This window comes from Oratosquilla oratoria, chromosome 2 (assembly GCF_046742065.1).
Source record: "Oratosquilla oratoria isolate Oo_2021 chromosome 2, ASM4674206v1, whole genome shotgun sequence".
Lineage (NCBI taxonomy): Eukaryota > Metazoa > Arthropoda > Malacostraca > Stomatopoda > Squillidae > Oratosquilla > Oratosquilla oratoria.
The window spans coordinates 86,825,661-86,840,536 of NC_134778.1; the positions used below are offsets into that span (position 1 = coordinate 86,825,661).

General features: G+C 41.3%; 1 protein-coding gene across 1 annotated transcript; it reads right to left on the minus strand.

Moving 5' to 3' along the window:
- Positions 1-12,333: 12,333 nt before the first annotated feature.
- On the minus strand, positions 12,334-13,615 carry LOC143034150 (uncharacterized). Its single transcript, XM_076200097.1, has 3 exons — positions 13,454-13,615; positions 12,927-13,074; positions 12,334-12,685 (listed from the first exon to the last, which is right to left on the minus strand). The coding sequence occupies exons 1-3, from the start codon at positions 13,550-13,552 to the stop codon at positions 12,489-12,491; spliced, it is 444 nt and encodes a 147-aa protein (XP_076056212.1). The 5' UTR covers positions 13,553-13,615; the 3' UTR covers positions 12,334-12,488.
- Positions 13,616-14,876: the final 1,261 nt, after the last annotated feature.

Genomic DNA, 14,876 nt, shown 5'->3' on the forward strand with positions numbered 1-14,876 from the left:
TCCTGATATTTGAGTGAAGTAGAATAAAATTCTAATGGGATGGTAAAAAAAGTCGCTATGAGTATAATGCAAGTTGATTTATCCATCTAGCTGTCCTAGTTCTCGAGATATAGCATTGTGAATGGAATTAAAGCGGGCCTATTTTGTCCGAGGAAATCGGGCCGAAATGGGCGGTCTGACTGATCGACGATCAATCTTAAACCAAGACGGTTTTCTTCTGACCAGGCACAATTTTTATATAAATAATTAGCTTTATAGTTGCCATTATTTGACCTATTTTCTATAAGATGTTTGATTTCCATGTAATTTGATCATATAATTACGTTTTTTTACTCTGCAAAATTACCCACCACAGCTAGGAATACCGTAAAATTACATGAAATATCACACATTTTAAAGAAAATAATTTGAATTAATTCTATTTATATGGCAAGGTATTACGCTAATAACCCAATAGTAACAAACTTAATAGTGTAGTTTTGATCCATACCACTAGGACGAATCGTAGCTGTGGTCCGTAATATTACGGAGGATGAAAACGTAACTTCTCTTTTTTTGATCACATTACATGAACATTACACATTTTTAAGGAAATATTTAAATTAATTAATATATAAGTCTATTACACTAATAACATAATAGTAAGAAACTTAATTGAGTGAAGTTTGGTCCTTATCACCTAGTGATAGATAAGATGGCGGGATGGATGTTGATTGTTGTTATCCGATTATCCGACCCGATAGAAAAAAAAAACTTATTTAAACAACCAATTTCTTAGCTCTTACCGTAACATACTGACTTTATTTTGGTATTAGAATAATCACACGTTACTATTTAGTTTTTGTTTCATTATGGTCAGTTGCCCGCACGTTAAATTTGTTAGACTCATTTTTTACGTTGGAAACATATACCAATTTTTTTATCTACTGCTGAATGCAAGCCGCCATGTTTATCTAATGTTTTTATTGACCGACATGTAATACTGATGATGTGTATGTTTGAAATTTATTACGATCGTAGTGTAATACACTGCCACAACAATTTTTATTAATTTAATTTTCCCGCGGTATGTAAATTTGGCCGTTTGAACGGCGTGCGCATAAAATGACGCGCTATTGTGCTCGTCATCGACGGTGGCGCCTCTGGTGGTGTTTGGACCTACCTACTCTATTACCATACATTCCCAAATATCTTTCTCATTACACTTCTCAAGTGTTATAGAAAACATAATTTTGTGTAGATTATAATACACCAATTGTGATGATAAGTGTTTTTAGTCAGAAAAATAAATAAACCAAATACACTATCAGAATGAAGCTGTGATCAGAGGTTCATGATGATATGTTGTCTGTCCTATTCCCATTAAAGCAAATACACTACTGAACACACCACCCATGGAATCTGGATTAGGCCCCCAGAACTTCTGCCTGTACCTCCTAAAGTACAGTTCATATCTTTAAAACAGTGCTACAGAGCTTAAGATTCATGGATTTTCTTAAAGCTCTGCAACTCCTGAACACCCCACAGTCTGATCAGATTACTAAAACTGGCCATCAACATTCCCTGGACTACCCTAATGACCAATAGAATTATTGGTATCCCATTACATAATGCAAGTTAGCTTACAATAGACAAAAAAAAGTTTTTTTATCGCTTAATTTCTTCAACATCTACGGGCAAAAATGCAATAAAATTTTCACAATTACACACCAATTTTTTTTTTTTTTTTTTAAACTCTCAAAATCCAACATCCTATCCATTTCAGTCGCTCACATACTGTATTCCCATTCACCCACCTCCCTTGATACTTCAATGTGTTATATATTCTTCTTGGGAGGGTGAGGAAGGAAAAAGAGCCCCCCCCGACACCAAGTTACATAAGCAAACAATGATGCAATCATAGGCTCTGGAATGCACCCTCTGTAGTTCTGTCAGCACCTCCACATGGGTATGTACTTAGTAAATGTTCAGTTGTTGTTACATGGAGTGATATAGTGCTAGAAAAAATTAATTATTAATTTCTGTAAAAATTATTAATGTATTCAAAAACATTAATGCAATTTTTCTTTGGCGGGGAAAATAAAAAAACCAAAAAAGTTGCTACAAAACAGATTTTGGTAAAGTAACGAAGTCACGCCAGGACAAATGGTACGCCATGTTTGTTATGATAGAGGCCGGACGTTCGAAGATAATGAAAAGGATGTTAAATTCGTCTAAACCTAAAACCTAATGTGTAATTCAGTTAAATCAGTAACTGTCAATTTAAGGTCATCCAGATCGTCATCGTCACGGATGTTGGCGGGCTTGTTCAATCACTCTTTCTGATTGCGGGGTAATATAGGTCTTTTCAATAGCTTGAAGGAATGTTATGGATTTCAGCTCCCATAACATTCCTCCAAGAAATATATTACCTTGCAAGGTACTGGGCAGAAAGTACCCAAGGGCGTACACCAGGCCTCTATCTGGGACCGGGGCTGGATAACACTTGACCAAAGACAAAATGGCATCCTGATCCTATGCTAGTGACTTCATTCATTAGTCTATTTGCTTGTAGCAAGATATTTTCTATTTTTATTTCCTCCAAGAAAATCGCATATTATGTGCATGTATTAGAATTGACAAAATTAATATTTAATTTTCTAACGCTATCTCGTGTCCATGTACACAACTGTACAAATACCACATTCTTACAAGCTATGAAGCAGATTCATACATTTTCTTAAAGCTATACAACTCCTGTACACCCTGCAGTCCAATTGGATACCAAAAACTGGCTGTCAACATCCCTGATAATGACGACCCTGATGACCTATAGAATTACAGGTATTGCACTACATAATGCAGGCTAGGTTAGAATAGCCACATCTATCAAAAAGATGGCATCTCAAGCAGCCCCCACTTGCTCTCTAGGTATCACTGATTGATTATAATTTATAAAAATTTATATCCGTCAGTTTATAGTTTCACCCAACCAACGATTTTCTTATGTGGCCTATTTGTTTCTGGTAAGATATGTTGTGTATCGATTGATGGTGTACATGAATACTGCCGCAAATGCTTAGTTTCCAAGTAATGAATATTTAACCACTACACAGGCATCATGAGCCAGTGGGTACACGAGGATGCCGACGTCGGCATCTTGATTATATTTATTGCAGTCGTACCTGCGTGACCCACATACTCTGTAAACTGGCTTAATTATATTTTCTATGGTTATCAAAATTCACCGGTGAAAGAGAACGAGCAATAGAGCAGCGACTTTTTTTTTTATCCGAGTATTATGACAACATCGCACATCTGGCAGCTAATGCTGCCAGACGTGCGATGTGGCCCGTATTGAAGGGGTTAAACTTGTGCCTACATCTCCTCCCCAATGGTCTTGGGGGAACCGGTGGGAAATCGGGGTTTTTGGGTGGGGAGCATTAAATTGAGTAATGCGCATTGCAAAACAGGTCTAAAATAAACAAAAAATATTTGAAAATACATAAAATTACACCTTTAATGGCAACAGCTGACGCAAGCGTAGCCATGTTTTTGTTGAGTAGCGTTACGAACGATTCACAAGTTTCCTCGCTCTATCTGCTACCATTTTAGCGAAGCCCACTCCACCCGTGCAAGAGTTGCTAACCCTAAATTAGGGAAAATCATGAAGCTTCAAGAGGACCGAAAGTTGCGATATTGTGTACAACCTAACTTATCAAACCTTGACTACCCTAACCTGAACAAACCTAACCTATCCTAAACTAAACATATGTAACCAAACCTCAACCAAACAAATCCTAATCTAACCTGACTGGGGGCTTTGACCCCCCAGACCCCTCCAATCCACACCAAAGCACTCTTAATAACGTAACTGTGTGTTTATTATAGCTAATAAACTAAATGGTAACCATATTTGCCATAAATTAAAAAACACAATAAAAGCCATTAGCATTGCCTTATGAGGATGAGGTTGAGAGTTGTGGTGGGCTTCACTAAATGTGGTGGATAGAGCAAGAAATTTTGCGAATCATTGGTAACGCTGCTCAACAATAACATGGCTTTGCTTGCCTCAGCCGCCATCAAAGGTGTAATTTACATATTTTCCTATATTTTTAACGTATTCTTGATGATTTTGGACCCGTTTCGCATATTTGCATTACTCGATTTAATGCTCGCCACCCAAAAAACCCAATTTCCCACAGGTCCCCCAAGATCGTTGGGGAGATGTAGGCATAAATTTAAATATTCATTACTTGAAAACTACGCATTTGTGATGGAAATGATGTACACCATCGATCAATACACAACATATCTCACCAGAAACACATAAGCCACATCAGAAAATCGTTGGTTGGGTGAAACTATAAATTGTCCTTAACATCCAATTGGCACTTTGAAAGTGCACACCTACACGATATAAAAATTGAAAACTAATCTTATAAATAATCCGTCAACATAATATGCATTTTTTCTTGCCAGAACTCGTACACAGAATAAATTGCTAAAATCAATACACATTGATATTTGAACGAAAAGGTTGGATTATGTAGATTAGTTAATTTGGGTAGGTTAGGACTTAGGTTAGAATAGGACAAATTTAACCTTTCATTTCTTCCTCGGCCTTTATCAAAAACATGGCGGATCATTCAACTATTGAGACTTCGTTCAATAAAGTTTTACCAACTTATGTTATTAATTTCCACCAAGATAAGCATATGTTGATGTCTTATAATTTTCAAAATTGAGTGTGATACTGCTATATCAAGTAGGTGTGTGGTTCTAAAAAATTAACACCAAACTTTGTTACAGATTTCTGCCACGAACAATGTATACTTGCATATACAGTAGTAAACTCATGTGTAATTACCACAAACATTAGTAAGCTCATGTGTAATTGCCACAAACATTAGTAAGCTCATGTGTAATTGCCACAAACATTACTAAGCTCATGTGTAATTGCCACAATTCACAAACATAAGCCTTCTGAATTTGTACTAGTATGGACTTACCCAGTCACCCTACGCATACGATACATGCCTAATGTGACCATGAGCTGTAGTTCTCCACCATCACTTTCGAAATTTAATGTTATGCACAAACCCAAGCCTTTCTGACATATGGCACTCCACAAATAACTATGAATTGAATACATCCCCTTCTTGACTCATGAATCAAACATTATTTAATGGTGGTTTGACATTTTCGAACACTGAATAACTTGTTTATGTCCATACCGTTTCAATATACACTCGGCAAAACTTCCTTCTGGTACTTTAGTAATCCTTGAAATAGAAAGATTCCACTTATGTACAGGTTAAGACTTGTACACACAATGCCTGCGACAGTCACACGTGAGAGGGAGCGGGATCAGTATTTAAATGAAACAAGTATATTTTGGGGGACGTTATCCTCATTTTCCTCCTTTTCTTTTTTAACAATTCGTTTACGTTTCATTGTACACAATTTGGGCGACAGTAGAATTTATCGTCTTTCCAAATTTCACATATTTCAACGAAAACGTTCTCAATGTCCTACCTCACTTGTTGTAGACGGCGAAAGGAAGGTTCCGATTGGAAAACAACAGATGACTCTCGGTTTTGGGAAAATCTGAATTACCAAAAAACCAATTTAGAATTGAAATTTATTGTAGTCTTTACATTTAGATTTTAATATATATTTCTAAAAAACTGTTTCCTTGACGTAAACGTAAATAAGTGTTTTTTTTTACATCCGTGACGTCATTGTGACGCGGGCGATTTAGATAAATTTACCCCTTTTTCAATTTAGACTAAAGCAGTTGATGAAATAATTTGAGAGCATGAGAGGAATGTAAATGTGGGTAAAAATAAATTAAAGATATATTCATTGAGTGATATTGGTAGTGGGTTTGAAGGGGAGGCTGGAAGAAATGACGAATTTTAAGTATTTGAGATTGTATGTGTCAGTGAATGAAGGACTGGAAGTGATGAATTATTTAGCAAATGGGGCAAATAACTTTTCTGAGTGGAATGGAATGTGTTTTGAAAAATATATAATATATCTATGGATGAACGCAAAGAGAAGGTTGTGAGTAGTGCTGGGCAAATACCGCTAATTTCAATACCGGAATTACCGGTAAACAACAATGCCGTTACCGGAATTACCGGTAATTTACCGGTAAAAGACTCGTGAGGTAGTAGTGACGTCCCAAGTTCGAGTCGCCTTTATGACTTAAATCTAAACAAATTTCATCCTACTATGGTGTGTAGTCACAAGTTTTGTAACGTCGTCACTATAAAAAATCCTGCGCTCCGAGTCGTTACTCCAACTCTCGTGGGCGGGGAGTAGGGAGGGGGTGCGTGTAAGGTCACAGCATTACCTCCTCTCCCTCAGTGCATAGGCCTACGCACCAATCCCCCCCCTCTCACACTCCACTTCCGTCTCTATGTAAGTGCAATTTCATACAAAGAATATATTTTTCACATAGAAACAATTTCATAAAAGAAAAATAATTACATGCATCATTTTTACACATTACACATAAAAATTCATTTCCAAAATCACCCATTTTTCATTTAGTCAGGACAGTTTTTTTGTACAATTGAGGTTTTAAAGGTTTTGTGCGAGATGAATTGACATATGTAGGTCATTTTCATAATGTTTTTTTTACCAAGTTCCTCTTATATTAGGCTCAGGAACACAATCTTAACCCTTTGAATTTCTGTCAAAGTTTTTTTTTCAATTGTTCATAGTTGTCATTTTTTATATTGGAATTACGTTAATTTTGTATTAGCAGGACTCTACGATCCCTATATTTATATTATAGTACCTTTAAATGGACAAAAAACACACGCATATATTTTATTTTAATTTTTTATTCTGTGTATCCATTTGGATACATGCCCACCGGAATCGCCAGCGCGCGCCACCTCCACCAATCTAGGGTAAGGCTCGCAAATATTAGTTACTTAAGACTACGCGAATAATAATTACATGCGTATCACTAACAAAATATGATTTTTGAATAACACGTTACCTTGCGTCGTAGAGGCCACTTCAATGGGCACAGTGTTAATCCACCAGAATCTTTGATCGTCTCTGCCCGCTTATTCTTGTCTCTGCTTTCCGTGAGTCTGTTGTGGTATACTGTATTCCCTGCCCCAAGTTGCCCCAACCCATAGCTTATATATATCCTTGTCAGTCATCACTCGTGCGAGTCTGATAACTGTATTTGTGAACTTGTTTGTGATTAACTCCAATACAAGTACAGTACAAATAGATTGTAACATGCAGATGGTGTCTTTCATGAGCAACTGCGTACATTTATGTAAATATGCATATATTAATAAACATTAAATATAAAGTTAAATATGAAGATCTGGTAAGTGTGGAAACAATGTCTCTCCAATCTCCCCGTTCTGTGAGCTTTCATGTCCGTTCTACAAACTTTACAACGTGCCTTATTTCCATCCTCTTTCACTTCCGCTAACCATTTTTTTAACAGGGGATCCTTTAACCAGGCAGACTGAAAAGTTTTCGAGTAGTTTGACCACCTCTTCATTTCTAGATCACATAGGCTGACTAATCGAATACGTACACTTTGCACTGAACCTCTGCGGGCCGAGATGCGAACAAAACGATCTAGCACGTCTGTTAATTTTCATATTCGAATACGTACATTTCGTACTGTGCATCTGTGGGCCGAGAAGGGAGCAGGACGATCTAGCACGTTGAATACGTTCCTGTTAATTTTCATCCTACGTAGGGTCGTCAGTACTGTCACTCAGTACCACCAAGCCGAAACGTGCTTACCGCTCTCTGAGTATTATGGGATAGCTTATCGGTTAACGCGACGACCACCCCACACGGCCCTTCGAATCCGTGTCTGCCGACTTCTTTCACGTCGCAGGAAAGTCGTTCTTGGTTATAGCGGACAGACTCTCAGGTTGGCCAGTCATCGTGCCCTGCGGTCAGGACACAACGGCTACCCGAGTCATCCGGAAGTTCTGCTGCTACTTCCGGGAGGTTGGCGTTCCCCTCCGCCTTCGCACCGATGGTGGCCCTCCATTTACCAGCGCTGAGTTCAACCGTTTCACGGAACGCTGGGGCGTCCACCATTCGGTCACCTCCCCGCACTACCCCAGTCTAATGGCCACGCCGAAGCTGCAGTCAAGGCAGCTAAGCACCTCATCCTTAAGACCGCGCCCAATGGCAACATCGACTGCGAGGAGTTCGACCGCGGTCTCCTCGAACTACGGAACACCCCGTCTCTAGCCGGCCGCTCACCTGCCCAGGTCCTCTTCGGGCGCCCCCTCCGGACATGCGTCCCGGCCCACCCGCAATCCTTTTCGCCCGAATGGCAGGCTCGCTCAGCAGACTGCGATCGCAAGGCCGCGGCCTGCGCCGCGCGGCCGGCCCGGCGCTCCGGCGCGCCCGCCCGGCCCCTCCCTGCCCTGGCCGTCGGCCAGCACGTGCGGATTCAGGACCGCACGTCCCTTCGGTGGGACAAGGTCGGCGTGATCATGGGCCGTGGCAGGTCCAGGGACTACGAACTTCGCCTACCGAGTGGTCGACTCTGGTGGCGCAATCGGTGCCATCTCCGTCCGGTGGCACCGCCCCCCGACGCCTCCGCCACCGCCGCGCCCCTCGCCGCTCGCCTCGGCTCGCGGGCGTTCCTGCCCCCCGCGTCGCCTCTGCAAGCGCGGTGGGGGGGGGGGGAGGTGTAGTATAGTGTACTGAGCATAGGACTAATGTGAACTAGTGCAAGGGTGGTGTACTGCGTGCCCGACTCGCAGACGCCTCCCACTACAAGGACCCCTTTCATACTTTATACAAAGCCCCCCTGTATGTATGCGCGCCTACGGCGCCCAATGCCTTCGCCCAGGGGCAGTTACTCTATAGATTCCTTGGGCACTAGACGTGCCCCCTCTGTACGCATAACCTACCGATCAATAAACCCCCGAACCACACAACTTGTTTCACTGCTGCCCTTGCAACATGCTTGCCAAGACCGTCAAGGTTGTTACCGATAAAACCCGTAACTACCGGTAGCTGCCCACCACTACCGTCACTCAGTACCACCAAGCCGAGACGTGCTTACCGCTCCACGAGTGTTTGGTATAGCTTATCGGTTAACGGAACCTTAACGGTAGCAGAATTATTGCCGGTAAGCTACCGTCAAGGCTGTTACCGATAAAACCGGTAACTTTACCGGTAGCTGCCCACCACTAGTTGTGAGTGACTACGGAACTGTCTGGAGCAGATGATTGAAATTTGAGGGAGGCAGAAAGGAATAACTTAAATGTGTTTAAGGTGAAGCGTTTGAGCAGTAGGTAGGTCTTGCAGGGATATACAGAAAAAGTGGGTGTGATGCAGAGAACAGCAGTGGCGGCGCCAATGGGTGGCTTGAGCCCCTCCAACAATGAGCCAAGCCCCCCGTCAGCCACCGCAAGGTCAACTTAGAAAGTTTTGGACTTTTTTTTATTTCATGCATGAAAATATAAATTAGAAGTTAGAACACTAAAACGCACGTTTTCCAGCATTTCATAGTCTTGATTTTATCCAAATAGCATGACCTTAAAAAGTCTGATGGCATACGAACTTTTCAATGTCACAATGAGGAGAAAAAACAGGTCTACGGAAAAATCTCAGGAAAACAACATGCAAAAGAAAGGCGGAAAAGATAGAGGAGGAAATCAAATCAGTAGAAACTAAAACTGCTCCAATCACACGATGAACAGAAGAAAAGAGAGGAACTGCAGGCAGTCTCTAAAATCAAGACAAACACAAATTTCTTCTATGCCAAAACGAAGCTGAAAAGTTTCTCACCAATAAGCCCCCAAAGGCCTAATGAAAGGAAATGGCGAACTAGAAAACTACCCCACAAAAATGGCGGATATCATCAGTGAAACAATACAACAATGTATACAGCCGTCCAGACGAAAACAAAAAGGTAACAGATCCTGATGAATTCTTCGGAGAATCTAGAACTGGAACAACCTTCCTTTCCAGCATAGTGGTGACGACCGGGGACATAATCAAAGCCATTGACAGCATAAGGGCCAAACTTAGCGGCAGGACCAGACGGCTTCCACGCTCTATTACTTAAAAACTGTAAAGAAGAACTGGCAAAGCCTCTCCAGCTACTGTGGTCCAAATCTCTGAGTTCTGGTACCATACCACCTGCCCTAAAGCTGGGAATTGTAACACCCATCCACAAAGGAGGTAGTAAAGGCCTTGCTAAAAACTACAGTCCTGTAACACTAACATCTCACCTCATCAAAATTATTGAACAAATTATACGTGACAAAATGGTAACCTACATGGAATCCATAAATGCCTTCAACGATGGCCAACATGGTTTTAGAAAGGGTCGCTCCTGCCTCTCTCAGTTGTTACTACACTATGAAACTGTACTAGAGAACATCCAACAAGGCAGCAATGCCGATGTAATCTACCTGGACTTCGCTAAAGCCTTTGACAAGGTAAACCATGGTATTGTCCTCCACAAACTGAGAAAACACGGCATCTGCGGGAAACTAGGAAAGTGGCTACACAGTTTCCTCTCAAACCGATTACAACAAGTAACTGTCAAAGGAATGCTATCTAAGCCCAGTAACGTAATAAGTGGCGTTCCTCAGGGCTCTGTCTTGGGCCCACTGCTATTTTTGGTAACTATAGAGGACATCGACAAAGACCTACAACACTCTCATGCTACGTCCTTTGCTGATGACACCAGGATAGCCATGGAGATCAAGGCAGAGGAAGATGAAACGCTACTACAGGAAGACCTAAGCAGGATATTAACCTGGGCAAAAAATAACAGCATGACACTGAACGGAGATAAGTTTGAGCTGCTACAATATGGCTCCGTACAAGAATTGAAAAGCTCGACCAACTACAAAGTCGACTCTCAAATCATAGCAGGGAAAGCCCACGTCAAAGACCTTGGGGTACATATGAGCAGCGACATGACATTCTCTCACCACATCAATGAGATCTCTGACACCGCCAAGAAACTCTCAGGCTGGATACTCCGGACATTCCAGACTAGAAACAAAACATGTATGCTGGACGCTCTGGAAAGCATTACTCCCCAAAACTTGAGTACTGTTGCCAACTCTGGTCTCCCTTCAAGACAGGAGACATAATCAAGCTAGAAGCGGTCCAGCGTACTTTTACAAATAAGATTGAGGGATTGCAACAGTACAACTACTGGGAAAGACTGCAACAGCTGGGACTCTACTCTCTCCAGCGAAGACGCGAAAGATACATAATAATATACGCCTGGAAGATTCTGGGCCTAAAGGTGAACTACCACCCAAGAAGAGGTCGCCTGTGCTATGTGAGGAGAACTGAGGGGACGTCACAAAGGGTGAAGAACATAGTACACCACAGCTTCACCTATATTGGGGCGCGCCTCTTCAACTCTGTCCCACAGAAATTGCGAAACCAGACAGGCACTTCACTAGAGAATTTAAAAAACAAACTGGATAAGTGGCTGGCCACAATTATGGACCAACCACCTACACCGGGATACACCAGCTCCAGTAACAACTCCCTCCAATCACTGACCTGTGACTCAGAGAGGAGGAGCTGCCTGAGTACAGCGGACGTCCACGTTAGCTGAATCGGTCAAGATGAAATCGGACAAAGGTAGACAAAGGTAAGGTTACATTTTCCGCCGCTATGGGATACTGATGACGTAAAACTTGCTATTTACATTCTTCAACATGGCCTGCACGCAGTACGAAAGTGACTTCACATCGAGTGAAGGAGCTTTATCGGATTTGGATGCCCTTTTGTGTTCCAATGTGGGTATGATACAAAGATACATGTACGAACCAATTCGGATATCCCAACAAAACTCAACTGACGAAGAACATGTCGAGAATAAGGAATCCTCACAGGATGAATGCCAAGAAACGTGCGGGAAATGAGGACTGGTGAGTTCGTCGGAATGCATTACTGCATGCACGCTTTACATACATAAATTCACACCACCAACTACACACCACACCAGACCAGACACATGCTATCGTTAGTTTGTCATCAGACGTGCGGACGTAGTTCTGAGGGCATGAAATGGTAGATCTAATACATAGCAGACGATGATGGGCCTGACCCTATCTTCCAGGCCCCAGCATGTCCAGCAGGGCTGGTTTTGATCTTATTTTTATTAGAAAAACACCCACACGACCACCAAGATGACCACCTCCACGGTGCATGGATAGTTCATCTGTTCATGCGAGGAGGAAATGTGCTTTACTAACTATACTTGTTTTGGTTTGTTTAAAAAAGTCAAAGTGATAGTCAAAACCTACATGTCAGGTTCATCAAAGTCCATGTGCCCAGTATCTGGTATGTCTGGTTCCCAATCAGGATCGGTTTCTATCATGTTATCCACCATGTCGTCCACCACTGGATCCTCCTCATTACTACTGCACCCAAGACCCAAGGGTTTGTCCCACGTTGGTTCAGAAAAGGCAACTGCCTCGGGTAGGGCCGCAGAGACATATGTGACAGGTTCAGTGTGGGTTGACGCCACCTCCTTCAACCAAAGTGGGCAACCACTCACTTGGACACCGACATCTTTGTTCATGGCTCTGTTCATTTGTGTCCCTCTGTTCACCGCTTCTGGCCTTATGGAAACCTGTGCAGGTATGTGAAGCTTCGGACTTGGTGGTACAAACGCTTGAGTTGCAACAGAGGTGGATTTCATAGGCTGAAATTAATAACACCCAAATTTTCAAGAAAATCTGTGCATGGATAAATCATCTCCTGATTTATGCCAAGCTTCATATTAACAGGCAAAAGTTTCAAGGATTCATGAATTACAAATTGTTTTTATCTGTGATAAGATACAATAGAATAGGCCTATGTCGCGAAGAGAATAGAGAAATCATTTGACTGAAGGGAAGAGGGAGGCTAGCAAAGGGTATTCACAGACATGTCTATAAAATTACCTGCCATAGGTAGTGGTTGGTGTGGGGAAGAGAAGCCATCAATCAAATGCTTGGCACTGTCACCATGGTCACTTCCATATTCCATCTCAATTTCGCTGGTAGTGGCACTTGCAGAAAGTGAATATTCACCATAGACAATTTGTAACAGCTGAAAAATTCGGTCTATATCAGTACAAATTCCTCCCTCCTGGTCTAGGATAATTAGGCTTAACTCCTGCTGGGGTGGTGGGGAGGATTCCACTTGTTTACCTAAAAAAATAATTTGGTTGACTCCAATTGACAAAACGTGGTCGTAGGCTTATTATGGAAGCCCCTGTCATCATGGCCATGCCTGATACCCTGGTGGAGTGGTGTGATCGTATTCATAGGCCTACACTCCTATAGCTAGCCTATGTCATGACTATACTCCTAATCTGCTTAGGCTTAGCCCAAAAATCGTTAGTCAAGCATAACCATGCTTGTTAACGATTGTTAGTAACAGCGTAGGTAACACAGGATATACACATGATACAGACTGATACACGTACGTCCAAACGTTGTCTTTTTTTCAACAGCAGTGTTCCTTCGACGGCGTTTGCTTGCCGAACGTGGGGTCTCGTCGATGACAAAAATTGTCGGTGTTGCATCGTTTTTTAGAATGGGCCTCATGTTAATTCCCAGTGACTCGGCAAGGCCAGGGTCCCGAGTATACTTTTTTTTTTTTTGTTTATTTGTTTCGAACAGAGTTTCGCTCTCAATCCAGGCTTCCATGACTCGTGTCGTCTGCATCGAATGATCCAGTTCATTTTACGAACAGGATTTTTCGGAAAAGAATGAAAATTAATTTCATCCGCAGCAGAAAATTTCGTCGAATCACTGTTGCAATTTGCGATGACACAATAAACCATTTTCGAACTAAATATTTGATAGAAAAAAAACTTGGTAACACACAGAATATGAAAGATCATGTGAATGTTTCATTTTCTCTTTTATATTTCTCTGTAGAAATATAAAAGAGAAAATGAAACATTCACGTGAACTTTGGTGCGAGGAGACATTACCTTATGACACGGGAGGAAGGCCAGGGAGGGAGGCATTGATAGTAATGACTTAGAAATATCTCCAGATTGAAGTTTTTCACGGCTTATTAAATTCAATGAAATATTTATATCTTTTAATGTTGCTTCATTTTATACATAATACAATATACTGATATAAACAATGTACACGCTCATGTTGATATCTGAAATGTCGACATTTTTACCGCAGTCGACATTCTGTCTTTTACATTGTGTCATGCACTGTCGTGAATGTTTCATTTTCTCTTTTATATTTCTCCGTATGTAAAATCTAAGAACACCATCGTGTTCACGATACAATTATTTATTAAACCACACGTTTTATTGTAAGCTTGCTATAATGACATATGCATATACCAATTATTCAATTAATGATTAAATGTTGTATGAACTGTGATATTTTGTCATCTGACTTATACTCGCCGTAATTAATACATTTATAACACTTTTGATGTCTAGATATAGTATAACCTTCATTGTTCTATTGTAATATAGCAAACCTGGCTATCTTGTGGAAAAAGGTAACACAATGTACTAAATATTTTTTTAAACGGGAGGCTGAGCGCAGGAGTGGAGGCAGCCCAATGGCAGTCCTACCAACCTATGGGAGCTGTACCACGCACATCGACAGAGATTTCCTGAGTGAACAGACTGTAGTGCAGTGATCATCATCAACAACAACAAGCTTATGGTATCTGCTGCTTCCACTGAATAAGTTTTATTATATTCATTGATTTAAGGTCATAATTTCATGTTGTTCAATTCGAATGTTCTTCCTCGCCAAAAAACACAATTTCCTCACCATTCCCAATACTTGCAATATAGTCGAAAAGAAATTCGATGTTGAAGGGTGGTGACGTTCTCTCAACCGCCGACGCCGGACACACCGGAG

What these genes read in the sequence shown, in the direction of transcription:
- LOC143034150 (XM_076200097.1), bottom strand. Translation starts at nt 13,552, where the DNA reads ATGCAACACCGACAATTTTTGTCATCGACGAGACCCCACGTTCGGCAA. An exon ending in AAAAAAGACAACGTTTGGAC is followed by an intron (nt 13,075 to 13,453) that starts GTACGTGTATCA and finishes CGAATTTTTCAG; the next exon opens with CTGTTACAAATTGTCTATGG. An exon ending in CCAACCACTACCTATGGCAG is followed by an intron (nt 12,686 to 12,926) that starts GTAATTTTATAG and finishes TATTAATTTCAG; the next exon opens with CCTATGAAATCCACCTCTGT.